The 22,647-nt window shown below is 49.6% G+C and overlaps 2 protein-coding genes across 2 annotated transcripts; both read left to right on the forward strand.

Moving 5' to 3' along the window:
• The first annotated feature begins 1,919 nt into the window (after positions 1–1,919).
• On the forward strand, positions 1,920–12,265 carry slc24a4a (solute carrier family 24 member 4a). Its single transcript, XM_047014404.1, has 17 exons — positions 1,920–2,880; positions 4,174–4,293; positions 7,304–7,380; positions 7,500–7,574; positions 7,689–7,773; positions 7,911–8,014; positions 8,854–8,928; positions 9,018–9,043; positions 9,143–9,196; positions 9,291–9,436; positions 10,280–10,449; positions 10,568–10,715; positions 10,932–11,098; positions 11,198–11,312; positions 11,446–11,558; positions 11,760–11,825; positions 12,112–12,265. The coding sequence occupies exons 1-17, from the start codon at positions 2,724–2,726 to the stop codon at positions 12,262–12,264; spliced, it is 1,851 nt and encodes a 616-aa protein (XP_046870360.1). The 5' UTR covers positions 1,920–2,723; the 3' UTR covers position 12,265.
• A 3,319-nt stretch (positions 12,266–15,584) lies between these two features.
• On the forward strand, positions 15,585–22,528 carry dglucy (D-glutamate cyclase). The gene is made up of 13 exons (XM_047014414.1): positions 15,585–15,664; positions 17,112–17,218; positions 18,190–18,343; positions 18,556–18,754; positions 18,890–19,040; positions 19,115–19,237; positions 19,380–19,589; positions 19,826–20,086; positions 20,168–20,267; positions 20,427–20,575; positions 20,660–20,779; positions 21,395–21,549; positions 21,754–22,528. The coding sequence occupies exons 2-13, from the start codon at positions 17,209–17,211 to the stop codon at positions 21,913–21,915; spliced, it is 1,794 nt and encodes a 597-aa protein (XP_046870370.1). The 5' UTR covers positions 15,585–15,664; positions 17,112–17,208; the 3' UTR covers positions 21,916–22,528.
• The last annotated feature ends 119 nt before the right edge of the window (positions 22,529–22,647 follow it).

The raw sequence follows: 22,647 nt of genomic DNA on the forward strand, positions 1-22,647 counted from the left end.
CACACAGCGTATTACAATGTATTTCCTGCTGAGCTCTCAGCTGATGGTCTAGTCTGGTGCCTCTCGCTCCAAATCCTCGTCAGCTGACCCTGCATGCTGGGACTCATGCACGCATTGACTCACACGCACACACAATATCTCATACTTACTTTCACACAGACTGTGCCTCTCTGTGTGTCACACATGTATAGAGAATGTCAGCAATTCATGATGTCCAACTGCAGGTCAGTGGACACTGACTCACTCTCGCACACACAGACATACACACAGAGAAATACACACACACAGACATACACACAGAGAAATACACACTGACAGAAACACACACCCATGCAGAAGAGGGGGCGGGGAACAGCCGACTGAAGGAGCAGGGGTCTGTCCTCCCTCCTTTAGAGAACCAGGAGCTGTGGCTGCTGTTGTCCTGTCCTCCCTCCTCTACAGAACCAGGAGCTGTGGCTGCTGTTGTCCTGTCCTCCCTCCTCTACAGAACCAGGAGCTGTGGCTGCTGTTGTCCTGTCCTCCCTCCTCTACAGAACCAGGAGCTGTGGCTGCTGTTGTCCTGTCCTCCCTCCTCTACAGAACCAGGAGCTGTGGCTGCTGTTGTCCTGTGCTCCCCTATAGAACCAGGAGCTGTGTCTGCTGGACGGATGGCGTCACTGCACCGCACGGCTCAGTGTGTCAGGCTGGAGGGTGTGGGGCTGTCCTGTATAGCGGGGGGCTAGGTTGGAGAGGGGCTTGGGTGTGTAGGATGTGGGGCTATGGGGTATGAAGTGAGGTTGGGTTGTCTTGGGGCATGGCGGACACTTCACAGAGACCTCCGGAATGTGAAATCCTCATTATCAACACCACTGCACGCTAAGAACATGTGACCACCATGACTACTATAAGATAGCGCAGCATAAACAAGTATGGCTAACTGCATGTAGTTCCTAGAAGGACTCTGAAGCATGTGCGTGTGTGTGAGAGAGAGAGAGAGAGAGAGAGAGAGAGAGAGAGAGAGAGAGAGAGAGAGAGAGAGAGAGAGAGAGAGAGAGAGAGAATATGTCCATAATCCACAGAAGAAGACATACCTAACTTGAGTAGACAAAGTTAGTGCTCCACCCAGCTCCACTGCCCCACCCGGCTATGCTGCCCCGGCAGATGTACCAATCTACCCCTCCACCTGAGGGGATCTGACCTGAGATGAGGTCCTTTTCCCTGACCAATCAGGCGCTTTATCACCTGAGAGCAGCATGTGACCAGCGTAACACCCTGGGGGTGGGGTTATGAAAGACGGAGAGAGGGAAGGAGCTAGAAAGATGTAAACATAACACTTCCTCCTTTGTGTGAGAGTCCCTCCCTCTGGCAGAACCACTCTCATCCTCCTCTCCTCCTTCACGTTCTGTTACTGTTGTCTTCTACAAGCAGATCTACACAGAAGAAAGAGACTCTAAAGAAAAGCATAAAAGAGTTTGAGACTACCCCTGTCTGGGGTAGTGTGTATTCGTGTGTGTGTGTGTGTGTGTGTGTTCGTGTGTTTGTGTGTGTGTCTGAGTGTGTGTGGTGGAGAAGGGGATGGGTGTTTATCAGTGTTGTGTTTTAAGTGTTCATCATTTTCCAGGCCTCGACACAGAGAGACCTGTTTGAAGATGACCTCTCTGAGGCAGCAGCTAACACGTGATGAAGCCCTATCTGGAACGGCCTTAGTCACCACTCTAAGGTCATCCTTGGTCATGGTCATGGCCATGGTAGGTACTGTGTCTGAGTTCCCACATTGACCGCCTGTGTACTGATTCTCCACAGGGGTAGGAGGCAGAGAGAGAGAGAGAGAGAGAGAGAGAGAGAGAGAGAGAGAGAGAGAGAGAGAGAGAGAGAGAGAGAGAGAGAGAGAGAGAGAGAGAGAGAGAGAGAGAGAGAGATCTTAAAAGATGGACTGGGCTGCTCTGCTGCTCCATTACAGCTTTGGAGAGGGAGAAGGGAGAGAGGGGTATCTGTAGAGATATAACACTATAGAAAATATCACTACAAAGCCGAGAGGCCGTTGTCACGTGTCCTGGCATCACTCCCGCGGAGAAGTTACTGTTGGGCGCGAGGCTGCGATGGTATAAGAGAGCGAGCCAGCGAGCGAGCGGGATGATGAGCTAATATTCTTTACTGAAACCGCTTCAGTCCGGGAGGTTTGGGGGTCTAGATACGAGAACTGGACCGGAACGACACGGAACGGTGATGACATTTCCTCCGTGAACAGTGAAATGAATCTGCGCGGAAAGTGGGTGCAATCGAGGACACTTTAGTAGCCCAATACTGCTGTTTTTAGGATGAAAAGGTGGTTTGATAGGTTATAAAACATTGTTGGAATATGCTATTAAACACAGTGCTTCAGTCTTTGCTGAACAGAACGGAGAAATATTATAATTTCATCTGATGAAAAAACGTTCAATCCTTCTCTTTCCACGGGATACAATTCTCACGAAGCGTTTTAATAATCCAGCATCATAGGAGCGTTTCCCCGGTGGTTACCGAGACTGAGCTCACACGTTCACATGGGCGAGCAGCTCGCTCCGCTGCCTCTGTCTGTATTTGCGACTCGGCCATTTGAGATGATATCGGCATCGGCACCTCGATCTCTCACGGTGTGAAACTCGGGAGATTCCTGCGGTCCGCACCATCTGCACCGCCAAGGGGGGCGGCAGCTTTAACGCGGAGGGGAGGTTGGTCCACCGCCACCGCAAGCGCACACAAGCATGGAGCCGGACCGGAGCTGCACCGTGTCAAAAAAGACCATCATTACCAAAATATTTAAAGTTCGCAAGAGGAGGCAAATGCTTTTTATCCAAGTGTGTTTCATCAGCAGTGTACTGTGCCTGACGTGGTGCATGTCCGCTCTACTCAGCCTAACAGGTGAGATACAGACCGCGAGAGACGGGGCCGGTTGGTGCAGCAGTAGCCCAGTGCCTATTTCATAACGGGACTAGAATTAGATAAGAATGCCATGGCGTGCCCGTGTATAGGCTGTTGTCATGAGCAATGGAAAATATAAGACGGATTTTACACTGCTCCTGAATCGGATGAAGGTGCCTATTTGTGTGTATGCGTGTGCGCGCGCTTTTGTGTTCTTCATTGTGCGTGTTATTTGGATCATTCGCTGTGTCCCATTTAGAGAAGATTCTTACATTCTCAACTAGACAACGGAATGTAGGCTGTAGAGTGCGCGGGACAGGATTAAGCTACCGGGCAAGGCTAGGTCATCCGCTCCCTCACATACCGTGTCTGAGTGGGTGTATCCTCACCGACCGATTCACACGGGCTACCTATGGGCTGGCCCGTCTCACGTGTATAGGTAGTCGCAGGGAGTGTGTGCTCGCGTGTTTGCATATTAATGTGTGTGTGTGTGTGTCTGTGTGTGTGCGTGTGTAGTTCCTCGCTCTGGCAGGACACAGTGCTAATTGATAGATTTAGTATCCTTCATTACCGCCGAATAAAAGCTTTATTGCGTCGTTATACTTATACTGCACCTGACGAGTAATGACAGATGGGTATCATTTGGAGGGAAGGAGGGAGGAAAGAAAGAATATATTTAAACATTATTCCATTGGCTGTCTCTCTCTTTACTAGTGAGATTAGGTGTTGACACTGAATATCTCCTCTCTCACCCCCCCCCCCCCCCCCACCCCGCTGTCCCTCAGGTCTGGTTCTCTGGCCTCCCTTTACCTCCCTCCTTAACAATCCTCCCTCCCTTCCCCATCCCACCTCCCTACCCACACTCCTCACCTGCTCCCTCTCCTCACCCACCTCTCTCCCTACACTGCTCCCCCATTCCCTGTCCTTACCCCACCCCCCATACCCCTCCTCACTCACCTTCACCCCTGTGTTTCCCTGTCTCCCACCTCCCTTCAGATTAATAGGGGAATGTGAGGTTTAATAACCTCATTACGACTAGAGCCCAGTCATATGTCTGAAATATGCTAATCCATCGCCTTTCTCACTCTCTCCCTCTCTCTCCCTTTCTCGCTCTCACTCTCTCTCGCTCTCTCACTCTCTCTCCTTCTCTCTCTTTCTTTAATTTTTTCCCTCTCTTTCTGACATACACACACACAAACACACACATACACACATACTTGGGGAGGAACAAATACACTATGCTTCTTGCCTTGACTCTGAGAGTGTGTGTGTGTGTGTGTGTGTGTGTTGCAGGTCATGGGTTGGTCCTTGACACTAGCAGGAGCCTGGTGGGGACTCCTGATCTGTTGGGGCGAAGACTGATGGCGGTGGACGATGACAACGACACACTGGCCAAGAACTGTACTGAACCAGGTAGAACACACACACACACACACCTGCATACACACACACATCTATACACACACACCCTCACACACCAGCACACACACGCACATTTACTCACATAAATACACATACGAACACACAGACACACACACCTTTACACAGACAAGCACACTTACACATACACATATATGGATACTCACACATTTACCCATATAATTGCCCATACTGTATTTACAGTGACTGCATGAATGTCCCTCTTGCCTCTCATATGTTGCATGTGTGCCCAGTCCTGCATAATAGATGATGCTCAGAGTGGTTCGCTCCCTGTCGTGGATGAGAGCAACCGACAGCCCCTGACCAGCAGCAGACTATAGATAGTAACACAGCATCAGGACCACACGCTGCAGAAACACACCCAGGATGAGGAGGGGAGGCTATATTTAGAAGCACAGCACACAGTGGCTGGCAAGCTGGGTGGAGAGTGGTCTATGAATACATCTGGTCTATGAATAAATACTAAGATGTGTAATTGTAGTTTGTTGTGATCTCATAGTTCTGTGGTTTTTCTATACTCTGGGTGCGCTTTAAAGCTGGGTCAGGTGAAGTTTGAGCTGTCAACCTTCAGCAAGAGAAGTTAGACTTCTACAGTTAGACCAAAGAATGCCCTCCTGACCTGGTGGGGGTTTGGGTTCTATAGACAAAGGTTGGTGGTGAGGGTGTGTAGGGGAGTAGCTGTACTGGGTTGTATGTTTGCAGCCTGGCTTGAATTTCTCTTGAATGCGTGTTTGAGTGTATGGCCTGCCCTGTGTTCCTGGTGTGTGTATGGTGGTATGTGTGTGTGTGTGTGTGCGCTGCCTGGCCTGTGTTCCATGATATGTGTGTGCTGCATGGCCTGTGTTTATGGTGTGGGTCTGAGGGTTCTGCCCCTCTGTAATTATCACTAGAGCGACACTTCTAGTGGAGGACTGAGAGGAACACTGTCTGGACATGGACAGATAGACAGACAGACAGACAGATGGGCAGACAGACAGACAGACAGGTAGATGGGCAAGGAGACAGACAGACAGACAGAGACAGACAGACAGACAGACAGATAGACAGACGGGTAGAGAGACAGTGAAAAATAGACAGGTATGCAAGTAGATGGTCATACATGGAGATGAACAAACAGACATTTTGAAGAGATAGGTTGACAGGGTGCACAGACAGTTAGATGGTCAGACAGACATGGCAGTAGAAAGGGAGGACAAGAGGGCAACAGAGAGAGTCTCCATGGTCTTAAGGGGTCAGGGTTCAGATGAAGGGTTTAAATTTAGGATGATCTGAGAAACGACATCTGCTGTTTAACAAAAGACAATAAACAAACACACATCCAAACATGGCAACAGTAGTCAGTCATCTGTCTGTTCATGCAGTTGATTTGCATGGACAGTCCTACACTCCATACCTGTGTGTGTGTGTGTGTGTGTGCGTGTTATCGGCTCCATCTCATGAGCCTCTCTACCACCCTATTTGTGTTGAGGATGTTGTAGTTAAACTAGAGGTAAATGAGCTGGACTAAGATCTATGTGTCAAACCATTCCTTGTATCCACACACGACTCACACACTACTCACAAACAGACTCACAGACGACTCACACACGACTCACACACTACTCACAAACAGACTCAACGACGACTCACACAAGACTCACACACGACTCACAAACAGACTCACAGACGACTCACACACGACTCACAAACAGACTCAACGACATGCAAACATCCGGCAAACACTCTACTGGTGGGCAGGGACAGCTGGTGGGACTGTAGAGACACAGCTTGGGTGGAGTGTGTGTGTGCGTGGGAGTGTGTGTCTGTGCGTGTGTGTGTTTGGCTGCCCGTACTATTCCAGAGAGATTCCCTTAACAGGAGATGACCTTCTCACGTCCTCTGATTTGAGGGGAGGGAGGGGGAGTGAAGGGAAGAGAAAGAGGAGGATGAGAAAGGAAAGAAGGAGAGAGAGGAGAAAAAAAGGGAAAGAGAGAGGGATGGGCAAATGGATAGTGGAAACCTGATCAAGGCTACATTGTGGTACCATGTGAAATATTCCATGTGATCGACTTTGTGCCTGTAGTGGCGCAAGTGCTGAGAATGATTAGCATGGTGTACGTGTATATATGTGTGTGTATGGATATGTGTAAACGTGTATTTGTGTATGTATGTGTACGTGTGTGTATGTGTATGTATGTATGTGTGTGTTCTCTGCGTGTGTTCTCTGTGTGTGTGTTCTCTGTGTGTGTTCTCTCTGTGTGTGTGTGTTCTCTGTGTGTGAAGCTGTGATTAAAGCCTGAGTATGCCTCCTGTGTGTGCGTCTCAAGGCCATTTCCCGCCTGCTGGGCTGTAGCCCCACACAATCCAGATAGGAGAGAGGGAGAGAAGAGTCTTCTAACAGACTGTCACCGCCCATCCTTCAGTCTTTTTACCCCGTTGCCTCCTGGCAGGCGATACCAAAGCATTCGGTCTCACACACGCAGACTGGACAACAATTTCTTTCCAAAGGCCATCAGGCTTCTGAATGGACATTGATATGGACATTGATACACTATTCACAAGCCCCTTTACATACTGTCAGCAATTTTGCACTATTGCACTAATTGTAGGCCTCTGTCTCTAGGTTAGTATAGGTTTACAAGGTTAGTATAGGTTAATATGTGTATTAGAGGTTTAGTATACTGTACTGTGTATTGTATATTATTTTGAATATTTAGGAGGTTTATTATATTTTTGCTTTTCATAGATGTATATGTCATGCCAGGTTGCTTTGCGTTGTCTTGTCCCAAGAATTTCAGAGCCCAGTCTGACCTTGTGTTGTTCTGCTCATCTGACAATAAAAGACTTGAACTTGAGCTTGAAGAGAGGAGTGGAGAGAGGGATGCAGAGAGAGTGAGTGATGGTTGACCTGGGTTACAGGGTGTGCTAGTTTGGACTGGGTTGCGTGCGTACATGTGTGTGTGTGCGTCAGTAGTCCAAAACGAGTGTGTGTTTTGACTTGCAGCTGTCCATGAATTTCCCGAAGACATGTTCACCAACAGACAACGCACACAAGGAGCCGTGCTGCTACACATTTTTGCGGTAAGAGACACGCGTGGCGTGTGTCAAACGTGCCATATATGCCTCGGTAGACTGTTGCTTTAAAGATGTTATCCATCCTATTTATCCATCTTTCTCTCATCTCTCTCTGTGTCTCCCAGGCTCTCTACATGTTCCTGGCTCTGGCCATTGTGTGTGATGACTACTTTGTTATGTCTCTGGACAAGATCTGTGAGGTAAGACCCCCTCCAGCTCCTCTCCTTCCTCCCACTCCTCCTCACTACTGACTCACCACCCTGTCCTCCAACACCTCATCCTTCTCTTCTTCTCTCTTCGTCTCGGTCCGTCAGAAACTGGATCTGAGTGAGGACGTGGCTGGTGCCACCTTCATGGCCGCTGGAAGCTCCGCCCCCGAGCTGTTTGCTTCTGTCATTGGTGAGTTCGGTCTCTCTGTCTGTCTGTCTGTGTCTCTCTTTCTGCCTTTCTTTCGCTTTCTCTCTGTCTCTCTTTCTTTCTCTTAATTTCTTTATAAACCACGTTGATAATGTGTGTTTGTGTGTGTGTGCGTGCAGGTGTGTTTATCACCCACGGGGATGTGGGAGTGGGGACCATCGTGGGCTCTGCAGTCTTCAACATCCTGTGTATCATCGGAGTGTGTGGTATCTTCGCAGGCCAGGTGGGGGCGCTACATTCTCTGTCCCTTTGCTACACCGTTCTCCTGTCACCCGTCCAACACTTTACTCTCTACAGTACTGTCCTGTTGCTGGCTCTTCTACTAAAGGACGGGTGTTGGTGTGTGTGCTAGGGTGTTTGTGTGTGCGTGTCAGTGTGTGTGTGTGTATGTGTGTTGAAGCTAGAGTAAATGCAGCCTGCGGCCATTAGAGTGACTTTCAGTAGGAGTTTCTTTAGAGAACAGTTAGCTAGTGTCGGCCGACACGACTTCACTTCACACACTTCCATCGCTCACTCCTCACAAGGCAGGCTGGGATGAACAGACTGCAGGAGATCCAGAAGGCATCTTCATCCTTACAAAGTCAGAAAAGAAACAGCTTTGTGTTAGATAAGAGAATTCCAAACCAATAGAATCACTCTTGCAGTCAGGCTGTTTAGAAGTCCTGCTTCCACACTCTCTGGACTGGACTAGTGTGGACTTGACTTGACTAATCAGGACTAGACTAGACTGGATCAGTCAGGACTAGACTAGGCTGGACCGTGTGTGTTGTGTAATGTAGTGTGGTGTGTGTGACTGAGCTGCTGATTGAACTACAGATTTAAGGACTCTGACCTTTCGAAGTAGCACGCTAACATGACCTGGTCCACATGATAGGAGAGAGGATGACCTAGCAAGGATGAGAGAGAGCAGAGGGAGGGAGAGAGAAAGAGAACATGGCTTCTGTTCTCTCTGGTCTGCCACAGACAACCCAGTGTAACATCCTTCAAACACTGTTTACAAGGATGTTATGAAAAATGGCTGTGATTGATGGATCTGATCGATCTGCACTCTCCTCACTACAGGTGGTCTACCTGACCAAGTTTTCCGTGTTCCGGGACTCGCTCTACTACACGCTGTCTGTGGTCGCTCTGATAGCGGTAAGTCCCATCCTCCCTCGTTTTCTCTCTGTTTCTTGTCGGCACAGATGAGTCTAAAACACTCTTCTGTCTCCTCCCCCTCTCCTCAGTTTATCTACGATGGAAAGATAGTGTGGTGAGTACCCTGCATTGTCTGTGTTTATGTGCGTGTGGTTTGTGTGAGGAGTGTGTGTGTGTGTGTGTGAGTGAGTGTAATGTGTGTCTGTCTGTGCAGGTGGGAGAGCCTGATTCTGGTGGTGATGTACTCTGGCTACATCCTAATCATGAAGTGAGTAAAAGACACCAAATAAGACACACGGACACACACTAACAAAGCACACACACTCACACAAACCGACCGCATGGTCTGTTTCCTGCTCCAGGTTCAACTCCCAGTTACAGAGCTACTTCTCAGGAAAGGAAGAGAAATCACTGGCCAATGGGAATACGGCAAGCAGCGAGCTGGAAGATGGTAATGGTTGCTATGACAGCATTTGGGACGACCCTTCCACACCGCTCCTTCCCCCAGGTAAAGCTACTCCGACAGGCTGGACACACCCTTGCCATGCCCCCGCCAAACCCAGGCTGAGTGCTTCTCTACTGGGACTCCAACTCTTCCAGCTCTGCCCCCAACTCCTCTGGAGGCTTCTGCAGCTGGGCTCTGTTTGGCTGCATATGCTCTAATCTGCTCTAGAACCCCAATCTGGAAGCCTTGATCTAGAACCCTGAATCCTGGGTCTTTGATCTCTCTTTTTGGCTCCTCTTCGGTTTCCTCCTCCTTCTCCTTCTCCTTCTGCTCTTCCTCCTCCTTCCTCTTTTTACCCCCCTTCTCCACTCTCCTCCACCTCATCCTACTCCTCCACCTCCTCCTCTTACACCCCTTTTGATTGTTTCCTTAATTTCTTCTCGTGTACAGCTAACCTCTCTATCTCTCAGCTGTAGCACAGCACTTTGATAATCTTCTCTGGGTGCCTGTCTGTGTAGCCTTACTAAACCTGCCCTGACCCCTGACCCCTGGCCCTGCCCTGGCCGATGGCTCTGGGCCTGCTACACCTGCTGGGTAATGTAGTTGTGTGCTGTGTTGTCTGTCAACCTGTTCTCAGTTTGATATCGCTTTCAATCACTCAAATATCAGGTACTGTGTGTGTGTGTGTGTATGTGCGTGTGTGTGTATGTGTGTGTGTGTGTCACTCAAGCGATTGATGAGGCCATCTGTCAGTTTGTACACGGGTCTTGAACTCAGCTGCTGTCACGCTGTGTCTCTCCTGACACACCCTGTCACGTGTGTGCGTCAATGTGTGCACACTTGTGCCTGTCTGTGTGAATGCTCGTGTGTCCCTGTGCGTCTGTGTGTGTGCGTTTGTCTCTCCAGTGAAGCCTGCCAAGTCGTACAGCAGCGGCTCAGTGGTGATGGTGGATGAGATGATCAGCTCCAGCCCACCACACTACCGCTTCCCAGAGGCGGGACTACGCGTGATGATAACCAATCACTTTGGACCTAAGACACGCCTCCGCATGGCCAGCCGATTGATCATCAATGAGGTAGGATCATCCTCATGTCACCTTGTGAACGAGGCTTCACCAATAACGTTTGATTAAGTGTGTGTGTGTGTGTTTGTGATCATATGTATGTGTGTGTGTGTTTGTGGTGTGTTTTCAGCAACAGAGACTGGTGCAGGCATCCAACGGTGACACCACCATGGTGCTGGACGGTAAAACAGAAACGCTGGAGAACGGAGGCGTGGCGGAGGATAAACCTGCCGAGGAGGAGGAGGAGGTGGGACTGGCCTCCCCCTTTACTGTCCCTGGTGAGGAGGGAGGAGGGGAGGGTGGAGGGAGGGAGGGAGAAGATGAGGGGAAGGAGAGGAGGGGACGGGGAGGAGAGAGGGAGGGAGGGAGGAGAGTCGAGAAGGGGAAGGGAGGAAGGAGGGAGGGAGAGTGAAAGTGACTTGAATGGCCAAACTGAGAGTAGCAGAGCAGCAGCACGTCCCCCTCTAACTACAATGCTGCTTGTGTCCCTCTAGAGGGCGCCATGGAGCGTGTGAAGTGGCTGCTGTGCTGGCCCATCCTGCTGCTCCTGTACCTGACCGTGCCAGACTGTGCCAAACCGCGCTGGGAGCGCTGTTTCCTGCTCTCCTTCTTCCTCTCCACTGTCTGGATCGCCATCTTCTCCTACTTCATGGTCTGGATGGTGAGTGGGTGGTGCTGGTGGAGGGAGGAAGGTTTTGTGGGTGGTTTTATCGCTCAGGAATCTCAGTTTCGTCCTGTGTGTGTGTGTGTGTGTGTGCAGGTGACTATCATAGGCTTCACTCTGGGTATTCCTGATGTGATCATGGGCATCACGTTCCTGGCAGCGGGCACCAGTGTTCCTGACTGCATTGCCAGTCTCATAGTCGCCAGGCAAGGTAGGAGACACCACCATGACCCCCTCTCTCTTTCTCTTTCTCTTTTTTCTCTCTCACACACACATCCTAATTGGTTTCATTATCCTTATATGTGTGCGTGTGTGTGTGTGTGTGTGTGTGTGTGTGTGTGCAGGTCTCGGGGACATGGCTGTGTCCAACACCATAGGCAGTAATGTGTTTGATATCCTGGTGGGTCTGGGGGTACCCTGGGCCATCCAGACCATGGCTGTGGACTACGGCTCCGAGGTACTGGAACACACACCCCTCTGCTGCTCTGCCCTGCTCACTGACCTGCTACACTGACCTGTGTGTGACCTGTGTGTGTGTGTGTGTGTGACGTGTGTGTGTGACGTGTGACGTGTGTGACATGTGACTTGTGTCTGTGATGTCTGTGTGTGCGTGTGTGTTTGTGACGTGTGTGATGTGTGTGTGTTTGACGCGTTCCAGGTGATGATTAACAGCAGAGGGCTGGTGTATTCTGTGGTGCTGCTCCTGGGATCTGTGGCTCTCACTGTAAGTACACACGGTTCACCCTGAAGTTCACGTCTGTGTACTATGCGTGTGTGTACATTATTTCAGTTTTGGTATGCAGTTTACAATAATCATCATAATGTGTTCATGGAAGATTGCATGACGCACTTTTATCCAAAGCAACATATGGGGGGGGGGGGGGGGAGTAAAACCATAAATCTCTTGATCTGCATTCAAATGTTTGCACTACCACTGAGCTATTCTCTACCCTCTGTCTCTTCTGCTCACCTCCAACCCCCGCCCCCCCTCCCCCCCTCCCCCCCCCCAGGTGCTGGGCATCCATGTGAACGGCTGGAGGCTGGACCTGAGGCTGGGGGTGTACGTGTTGGTCCTGTACGCAGTCTTCCTCTGCTTCTCCATCCTTATCGAGTACAACGTGTTCACCTTCGTCAACCTGCCCATGTGTCTGGAGCCACTGTAGCCGGGGGAGGGGGGCGGGGTGAGGAGGGGGCCGGGTGAGGAGGGGGTCGGGTGGGGAGGGGGCCGGTAGGGGAGGGGGCCGGGTGGGGAGGGGGCCGGGTGGGGAGGGGGCCAGGTGAGGAGGGGGTCGGGTGCGGAGGGGGCTGGTAGGGGAGGGGGCCGGGTGGGGAGGGGGCCAGGTGAGGAGGGGGTCGGGTGCGGAGGGGGCCGGTAGGGGAGGGGGCCGGGTGGGGAGGGGGCCAGGTGAGGAGGGGGTCGGGTGCGGAGGGGGCCGGTAGGGGAGGGGGCCGGGTGGGGAGGGGGCCAGGTGAGGAGGGGGTCGGGTGCGGAGGGGGCCGGTAGGGGAGGGGGCAGGGTGGGGAGGGGCCCGGCAGGGGAAAGGGCAGGGTGGGGAGGGGGCCGGGTGGGGAGGGAGGTACAAAGCCAATTGCTTACTTTGTACGGTTATGAGGCCCCTGTATACACACACACACCTTGGTTTTAACACACACATTTTGAAGCATGCACTAGCCTATTCCCTCCCTACCTCCTCTCCCGAAACAACTTAATTAAATGCAATTCATGCAAATGAATTCGATCATACACAAATATTCACACACATACCCGTACTCCCCCCCCCCCCCCCCCCCCCCCCCCCATTCTTACACTGCTGACCTAGGGTTGTCTTCCTGGATCTAGGGTGTATGGGTTTCCATCTTAATAGATGTTTCAGTTCTTCCTCTGTTTCCAGCAGAGGGAGACTTTCTCCCACTGAGTCTTACTGGCCCACTGTGTGAAACTGCACTGCAGCACTGGTATTATCCTGTGTTTGTGAGAGGTCTGGCAGATGGGGGGACTCAGTAATACAGAACCCCCTCCCTCCCCTCTGGGGTGATGAGGTCAAAGTGACTACGGAACTGCATGGTGGTAGATGATGTCATCAGGAGGCGCCCAGCCTCGCGTCAACAACTTGCTGTCTGACTTTCTGGCTCCCTCTCGCAGTCCAGGGTGCACGTCTGTTGGGGGTCCGCTTTTTGTGTAGATATGTTACATACTTCCTGTCTCTTTAAGATCTATACCAATGCATGCTGGGATGCATGCAAACCTCCTGATTATGGCAGCTAACGAGTCTCTCCGCCCTCTTGACCTCTCACCTCCACGACCTCGTCCAGGAACAGGAGAGCACGAAATCTGTGTCGGTGTCCGTGGTAACTGTTGTTGGATGTTGCTGTTGCGTGTTGCAAAGTACTGTGGCTGTGTCCGTGTTGGAAGACAGTTGTTGGCGTGTCCTGTGTCTTATTTAAACATGTTACATGTAACTGACATGTATGCAACCTCTCAAGTAGAGGAACGGTTTCCATGTGAATATGCACCTGAGGTGAGTAGGAATGCTGGTACGAAAGCTGCTGATATGCTGCTGCTTACACACACACACACAGACTTTTTCACACACACAAACGATCAGATTTACACACACACACACACACACACTTGTCAACTCTTTTCTCCCTGTCCCATGATTACGGATGGTGACACAGACAATGGTTAACAGTCCATCTGACACCATGTCCCAGACTAAGGACAAACAAGTCCTTTGACAGAGGGTGTACTCCTTACACTGACACACTGCTAGCTTCTCTCTCCTGACAGACTGAGTCTTCTTTTCCCCAACACTGAGACAGTCTCTTGAGGGTTTTCTGTTCCACACACAGAGGTCCTGTTCAGTGTCCTCCTCCCTCTGGTGCTGGTTCCCCACCACACCTGGAGCCTGCTGGGGCCCCCTGCTCGGGCCCCCTGCTCGGACCCCCTGCTCAGGCTCCCTGCTCGGGCCCCCTGCTCGGGTTCCCTGCTGGGGCCCCCTGCTCGGGCTCCCTGCTGGGACTCCCTGCAGAAACATTATCTGGAGTTCTCTATTCCACTCCACAAGTTCCCAAGTTCTGTTTCCCTGCAGGTAGTCTCCTGTGTTTTGCATCCCCTCTCTTCTGAATAGAGCTGTGGTTCCATGTCTGGAACATTCCCCCATATCTGTCTGTCATGTATATATTTCAGGCTGCTCCCCTGTGTCATTTCTATCCATAGCGGTCTGTTATCTATAAAGTCACATGACCCTGAGGTTTTAAGCCCACTAGGGCAGCAGTTTACGACTGCCCCATCCCAGACACCTTAGACCTGCTCTGTTCTGATCCATTTATACCTCAGAATGCTTGGCAACAGTCTGACTCGTTACCCTAGGCAACCAGGCCTTCTCCTTCAGACGATCTCACCTGTGTTTGACCCCCAGGGCACAGGCTAGCAGGCTGCTCCTGGTCAACCCCAGAGGGCTGTGTTGGAACACATACATGACGTCAGATTCTCTGACTGAATGTTTATAACATGTTTATAACCTTGTCAGGTTTTCTTACTGATTTTTACAACGTGTCTGATGATAGACCTGACCGACTGTTTATAACACGTTTATAACCGGACTGATTCTTTGACAGACTGTTTGTACCCATGTTTGTAACCCTACTAATTATTTTGACTCGTGTTTTGAACATGTTTGGAACCTGTCGGGTTGGCAGATTGTTTTACTAACTGTTTATCAAATGTTTATAATCTAGATGGATTAGTTGAAGGGCAGACTGTTTATAACATGTTTACAACCTGACAGATTATTTGACTGACTGGTGTTTGGATCCTATTTTTTACCTGACCAATTATTTGACTGACTGGTGTTTAGAAATTGTTTATAATCTGACTGATTCTTTAATTGACTGGTTGACTGGAACATATTTAGAACCTACTTATCAAACCGACATAGCTTTCTGTCTACAGTGTCACTTGATTTATCCTTAGCTCTGATCTCTGTTTACCTATAAGCAACACTTTGATAGAAACAAACCACCACTATTATTGACTGCACTGTATGTCAATGCATGAACACACTTTCATCTAACGCCCAGACACCCACCCTCTGCAGATGTGACTGCGTGTCATACAGAGTGAATGTGACCAGGTACACTGTAAGAACAGTGACATTGGGTCATGCATTGAAACTACATTAATATCTAAGATAGCTTATCTTCTATGGAATTCCAAATTTTAAGACCTTGGTGTGTAACCTGAATGTAATGTCTTGCTATAAATGGATGTATCCAACCAATGAATTTTATTGTAAAGCAATAATCATAAAGGCATCAAATATGAAATAAATATGTATATTGTTTTATGAGTAATGATGATTATATAAATAATATTACAGACACAATAAATTATACTCTTTATAAATCCCCCCCGCTCTCGTCGCGGTGTGGTTATCTCATTCATCCCTACTGTACGAAGGTCTGTTTAATCCGTCACATGCTCCAAAACAGTTTTTTTGGTTATCGCGAGAAGATATTTCCAACAATCAAAACAGGCTCTGACCAAACTACTTGATGAAGGTTAGTGTGGATCGATACACATAGCCTTCTACGCAGTTACTCAAATGCACCTTAGTCAGGGGAATTTGACGTAGAGACAATCTGATGTTCAAACATTGACTTAGTTGTTGATCTGGGAAGTTACATTTAGCACTACTCAAAATCGGTACTTTACAATTCCGTCGCACTTTCACTAGCCTACGTTCTAACCCACGCGCTAACAAGTAGCCAGATGAGACAAATTATGCTGTAGCCTACCTACAAAAAATGCTTTGAAAATCAAAACTTTAATCAAATTCAAGCAAATTGTCTTCTCTGCATTTTCAACACCTGTTGCACATTCACACTCAAGGTATTGAACGATAACCAACCATTACGCCAACGAAGCTTGCTGTTCACTGGACTTAAACCGATCTAGTTACAATTCACAAGGGGTCACATATTTTGAAAGCTGTGGTAAGAATATTGTGACCTCTCTGTTTAAATGTTTGAAAATGTCTGACACACCTACAGTACCAAACCATCTCAGGTGACTTATCTGTCCTGGCAATGTTTAATCAAAAGACAGTCCCTGATCTGATCAGCATCTGGACCTGGAAACAAGAGGTCACATATTTTTTTATAGCAGTCAGATAATAGAAAATGTTTGTGAAAAAAAGGTTTCGAAAGGTTGAAAAAATATTTTTGAAAGGAAGTTGATAAACGTTTTCCCCACATCTGGACCTGTCAGAATATGTCACCTCCCCGTTACAAACTTCTTTCATAAATATTTTTTAAACTTGACGACAGCTATCAAAATAAATGACCTCCTGTGAGTGTGACGGTATGTAACGGACGTGGCCACGCTCCGTCACTACAAGGCGTCGTTCGCCACTCGCTGTGCTTGAACGCACGACCTCTGACTTGCCAAGCGCGACCTCTACCAGCTACGCCAAAGAAAAGCTAGCTATTCCTTGACGCGGGTAGCCCATTACATACCGACAGGTTCACACCCGTTACATTAGCCGTATATTTGTGACAAATGAATGTCCCCATTTTTTTCCTGCTTCGTTTTGCTTATGCTGCGCGAAAACGGGGCTGACTGGCAGGCGTTTTGTGTGTGTGTGTGTGTGGGGGGGGGGGGGGCGTGCAAGACACGCCAGTATTAATTAGATGTCTGTATATAATCACATAGCAATGCCGTTATGCCAAATAATCGGGAGTACAAATAGGCTATATTATTGGAATTTTATTAAAAAAACGGGGCTTAAACCAATGCCCTGGCATACTTCATAAAACCACTGTTCTGCTTCCTGACATCCCCAGGATGTTCCAAAAAGTACCCTACAATATCAGTCGCACACCTGCATAGGCAAAATCCCACTTGCATTGTAAACTCTGTTTGAGATTTACGTAGGGTTTCATCATTACTGTTACATAATCATTTGATGTCTGCCCTAAATCTTATGTAATGTGGCCTGTCTCCAAGGCCTGGAGTGGGATGTTGTTCCCTGCTCTGAAAGGTGTGAGCAGACTGCTTCCTCAGACGACCTGGGAGGCACTGGGGCAGAACTTCCTCCTCCACCATGGACTCAGGTGACACACACACACACACACACACTGCCTAAGAGAGGAGAGCTGTTCTTGCAGGCAAACAGCAGTCTCCCACACTCTCACTCAGTAATAGAACAGTTGGTATCCAAGGTAAATATTAAACTGGGTATCTCATAAACGGTGTATAAAACACCCAAATGGTCTGGAGTGTCGTGGCCTGGGCAATGTGTCATAGGTCCTGATTCAAAGCAATGTTAACCAGTGCAGGCACACCCACAGCTAGACTGTTGTAAAAAAACAAAACAAACACAGAGAAGACAGTGTTTAGGTTCCCCTCAGAGTACGGTGCATGTGTGAGAGCGGTAGGAAGAGCAGTGTCTGGGCACAGTCGGCATGTCTGTCAGTGACCTGAGCCCTGCAGCTCTGAGAGCTGTCATCCGGCTGGGCATGCACGGCCTGCAGAACACCTCCGGACTGGCCTCAGGTAGGAACCAGGGAACAGCAGAACCACACAGACACAAGTAGGACCTGAGGACGGTTCAGTTCTGAGCAGTAAGCCTACAGAAATGCTTGGTTACTGTACTTAAGTATTTTTAAAGGGTTTGTCCTCTTCATACAATATATAGCTAAATGTATATTGTTATTTCAGTCCATCTACTGTGTTGCTGTATTGCTAGCTTGTACGTGATGCATTTTGGGGGGGAAATGGTCACCTCTGTTCCAACATGGAAGTTTACCTTTAACACACTGTCTCACTGCTACAGATTAACCAGTTGTGTTGTCACCAGGTGAAAAGCAACTTCCAGAGTATCATTATCACTTATCATAACTGCTTCCTGTCCCAGTGTCAAAATGTCTTCTTACAGGTCTAGTTACATTGTTGATTGTGTGACATTGGGCATTGTCTGAGATTTTGCAGTCTTGCCAGCATAAATGTTGTTTGCTTGACAGTGTTTTGGACCAAACTTTATTGGGCATTTTCTAACATGGAGTTGGTTCTATATGGTTGCTAGGATATCTGCAGGCCAATGTGGTCATATTGCCCAGCAGCCTCGCTGATGACTTTGAAGCATTCTGCCGGGCTAACCCCGCACCCCTGCCTCTCCTCCACCGCAGCCCACCGGGAGACTGGGGCTGCCCACCGCTCGCGAACCAAGCAGACATCAGGTAGGGAGGGATGGATGGATGAGTGAGTGTGGAGGGTGGGATAGATGGATGAGTAGGTGGAAAACAGACAGGCGAGCAGATTGGTGGTCATATAAGCCTGTTATCCTTGCAGCTCAACTTCACCTCTGCTCCACCCATCCTTGAACCCTGTGAATCATTGAACAGCAGTGTCTGGCTCCTTCAACAAGAGTGTGTGTGTCCATCTCCTCTAGGACCGACTGTCCCCAGTACACCGTGTACGAGGGCGGCGTTCTGGCCTGCAGGGTATCCAGTCTGCAGCCGTACGCACTGCAGCTGCAGCAGATGGTCAGCTTCTACCTGGGCTGCAGCTTCAGCTTTGAGAGGAGCCTGCAGGCAGCTGGGGTCCCTGTCCGCAACATTCAACAGCATCGCAACGTGTCCATGTACAGGGTCAGTGTCACAAGGTCACGCTATACATTCATCCACCCTATGGAGGGTGCTACATGCAGACTAAATTCCATCACCTTAATATTGTGTCTTAAATCTAAAGTCAATCAAATTAGTTTTGTGTGTGTGTCCCTGTAGACGTCCCTGCTGTGTGCAGGTGGGGGGGCGTTCCAGTGCCCTCTGGTGGTGACTATGAGACCTGTTCCTGCAGACAAGCTGGACCTTGTGGCCCAGTGCACACACCTCACCCCCCAGGCCCATGGGGCGCCAATACACATAGGAGAACCCGGTATACACACACACAAAGACACAGCCGCACACATACACACAAAGCTTATACTCCTTTCCTGTCTATTTCCACAGCTCTGCTGGGTATTCAGGATGTGAGTAAGCCAGCCTATGGGGACAGTGTGGAGGCGGAGCCTGGTGACGTGACAGTGTTCTGGGCCTGTGGCATTACAGGAGTAGAGGCGGTGCTTAGCTGCAGTGAGTTTTGCTGACACTCAACTAAATCATTCATTCATTCTTACATGAAACACAGTTTTATCCCATATGAACTTCTCACTGTGGTGCAGAACGTATAGTAACACAAGCCCTGTGTGTGTGTGTGTTTATGTGTGTCCTCCAGAGCCCTCCCTAGCATTCACCCACTCCCCAGGGTCCATGTTCATCACCGACCTGCCTGACCCCTCCTCCTCCGACCCCCCCACGACCCCCCAGTTGGATCAATCCCCACTCACCTTCCTCATCTCCCAGCAGCCTCTGCTCTACAGCATGGCGGCAGGGGCAGCGGTTCAACGTATACGCACCCTGGAGAGACTGATAGGGGAGGATCCAGGTAACCCCTCAACAACCCCTCAACTCCTCCCCCTTCTCCCTGTCTCTCTCATTATATTATAACGTTATGTTACATGCAGGGGTCTGGGGTTGATTCCGGGCCAGGAGATTCCGGTCTTCCCCCTCTTCCTCTCCCCTCTCTCTCTCTCTCTCTCTCTCTCTCTCTCTCTCCCTGCTTATGTTACATTATAACATGACATAAACAGGACTGGAACCTCTCCTCTCCTGCCTCCCCAGGCCTGAGGGGGATCCAGGTGTTGTTCAATCAGGACGAGCTGCTGCGCTCCTGCCTGTCTCTCTCCCACTCCTCCTCCGTTCTGATCACCACCGGCTTCCCCACACACCACACCCTGAACCCCCCCGACGAGACCGACGGCCCCCCGGGAGCCATCGCCATGGCAGCCACCCTCCTGGCCCTCGGCAAGCAGGTCACCATGGTGACGGATCAGCGCGCCTTGGACATGAACGAAGCGATTGTGGAGGAGGCGGTGAGGAGAGGTGTGTGTTTTAAGAGGTAGGGTATGTGTGTGTCCCACCTCTCTCCCGTATTGTCTGACGTAGTCTTACCTTTGACCTCAGGGGTGATCAAGACTGCCTTCCCATTGGTCACTTTCCAGAACACCGGCCCAGAGTCGGCCATACATTTCCTGTGTCATGATGGAGACCCAACCAGACCAAGGTAACAACACACACACACATAAAAACGGTACACATATTGTATACATATACACATTCACACACCCAGCGTTTGCTCAATGAATACATTACATTGTATCGTACGTATATACCGTATACAGTCTTTACTCTGTGGACATCCTCCCTTGTGTGTGCTGTGCAGGTATGACCACCTGGTGGCGATAGAGCGCAGCGGTCGCGCTGCAGACGGGAACTATTACAACATGAGAGGAATCAACATCAAACACCTGGTCGACCCCGTAGACGACCTGTTCATAGCTGCCAGCAACATCCCTGGCATCATCACCACAGGTACACACATACTCTCTCACTTACACACATGCACAGAAGATCCATGTTGATTTACAATGCGATGTGTGTGTATGTGTTTCCCAGGTATTGGTGATGGGGGTAACGAGCTGGGCATGGGGAAGGTTAAGGAGGCGGTTCGGGCACACATGCCGAACGGACCGCTGATCGCCTGTGACGTGGACGCAGATTTCGCCATCACTGCAGGTTTAGACACAACTCTGTCTTGCGTTTCCAATGCACAGCATAGGGAAACGTACCCAGCCACACACCACGCTTAACTTTGAGTCATACATGGATAGCAGAAGAGCTTGCGGTTTCCTGGGGTTGTGTCAGACCAGAAGAAAACCTGACCCTGTTCATGAGAGTTGACCCTAACTTGACTCGCCGGATGGTTTGTTGCACATCTGGGAAGTCGTCCATCTGGGAAGTCGTCCATCTGGGAAGTCGTCCATCTGGGAAGTCGTCCTTAGGAAACGGTTTGGAAAAGGGCAGGCCTTAAAAGAGAAGATACTTGGGAGGTGAATGGACAAACCATCTGTCTATCATTGTCTATCACGGGGTAACTTCAACCATGCTCATGTCTGCCAGTAGTTCCTCATAGGACTCTGATTGGTCCGAACCACTGTGGTTCAGACACAAATGAATCTCATGTGACCATGATCTGACAAAGTTAGTTTGACCCCAATCAACTGCCAAGTGTATTTGTTTAGTTTAGTTTTTTAAAGTGCCTACTCTTTTCCAAACAGTTTCCAAGGACAAATTCCCAGATGGTTATGTGTGTGTTTGAGCCCTCATCTCACCAGCATCTCTGTCCTGTAGGAGTGTCTAACTGGGGAGGCTACGCGGTGGCCCACGGCCTCTACATCCTCAGCCTCTGTCCCATCCACCAGCGCTACCTCCACAAGGGTCTGGAACCAACACCCTCCCCCACCCACACCCAGGGCCTTGAGAGCAGCCTGCCCTCCGTAGCTAAGGTACAACCCCCCCCCCCCCCCTCCAGCCTCACTCTGTACAGGAGTTAGAACTTCCAGAAACCTCTCTTATCTCAGGTGGAGACAGTTTGACGGTCAAGAAGTGTAACTGTTGTTGTTAAACTTGGAGCTCATCTTTCTCTACTACCTAACTGATAATTTCACCACTTCTGTGCCCTGCTACCTGCCCCTCCCCCTCCTCTCCAGGAGGAGGAGATGTTGGCAATCCTGGTCAAGTTTGGCGTGCGCAGCGGGAAGACAGCCACTCTGGGAATGGAGGTGGACGGGTTGACCTTCCACCCCACGCACTCTGACCTTATCGCCCGCCTACGCGACTGCACCCTCACACACACGAAGACACAAACCTAACACACACACTCTATATACATGTGTGAGAATGTGTCTACTGATGTCTGATGTGTGTGTGTGTGTGTGTGTGTGAAACAGTAGAAGACTCAGAGCAGCAATCAGCAAGTGCTAAAAGTGAAGTTTAGAGAGATATTTTCATCAAGATGATTGGACCAAAATACTGACACACCACTCATACATTCACACACTGAGTGCCTGTGGTTGATGATGTTATTTCCTGTTTTTTCTGTCTGACCTTGATGCAAGGGAGCAACGCAGTGCATTGTGGGAGTATAGGAAGTGAGTGATTGGGGAAGAGGGCCTTAGTCTCAGACCTTGATTCTCTTGCTTGTTAAGATCATCTTGCCACCTCCTCCTCTAGCCTAAAGGTTATTGCATGTGTGTGTGGGTGTGTGAGAGGGAGAGATGCTGCCTTGGTTACCTTTCACCATTTTTCCTTCACCACGAGTGAGTGGGCAAGCACTTAAAAAGAACAACCTGTAATCTATCACACACACACAATCAACACACTCACACTCATACTCACACGCAATTGACAAACACACGCCTGGATCATGACACTGTGCGGTAATCCAGATTGTGATTCAGTAATAAAACAGAGATTGTGAATGTGTCAGATGTCTCCTAAATCTGGAAGACACAGTGTTGATGAACATAACTGTCCAATCATGCTCAGACTGGCCGCTGATTCGTTGGAGATGCCCGCTGCTTTCCTCCCTTACTGCTCGGTCG

This window comes from Hypomesus transpacificus, chromosome 3, assembly GCF_021917145.1.
Source record: "Hypomesus transpacificus isolate Combined female chromosome 3, fHypTra1, whole genome shotgun sequence".
NCBI lineage: Eukaryota > Metazoa > Chordata > Actinopteri > Osmeriformes > Osmeridae > Hypomesus > Hypomesus transpacificus.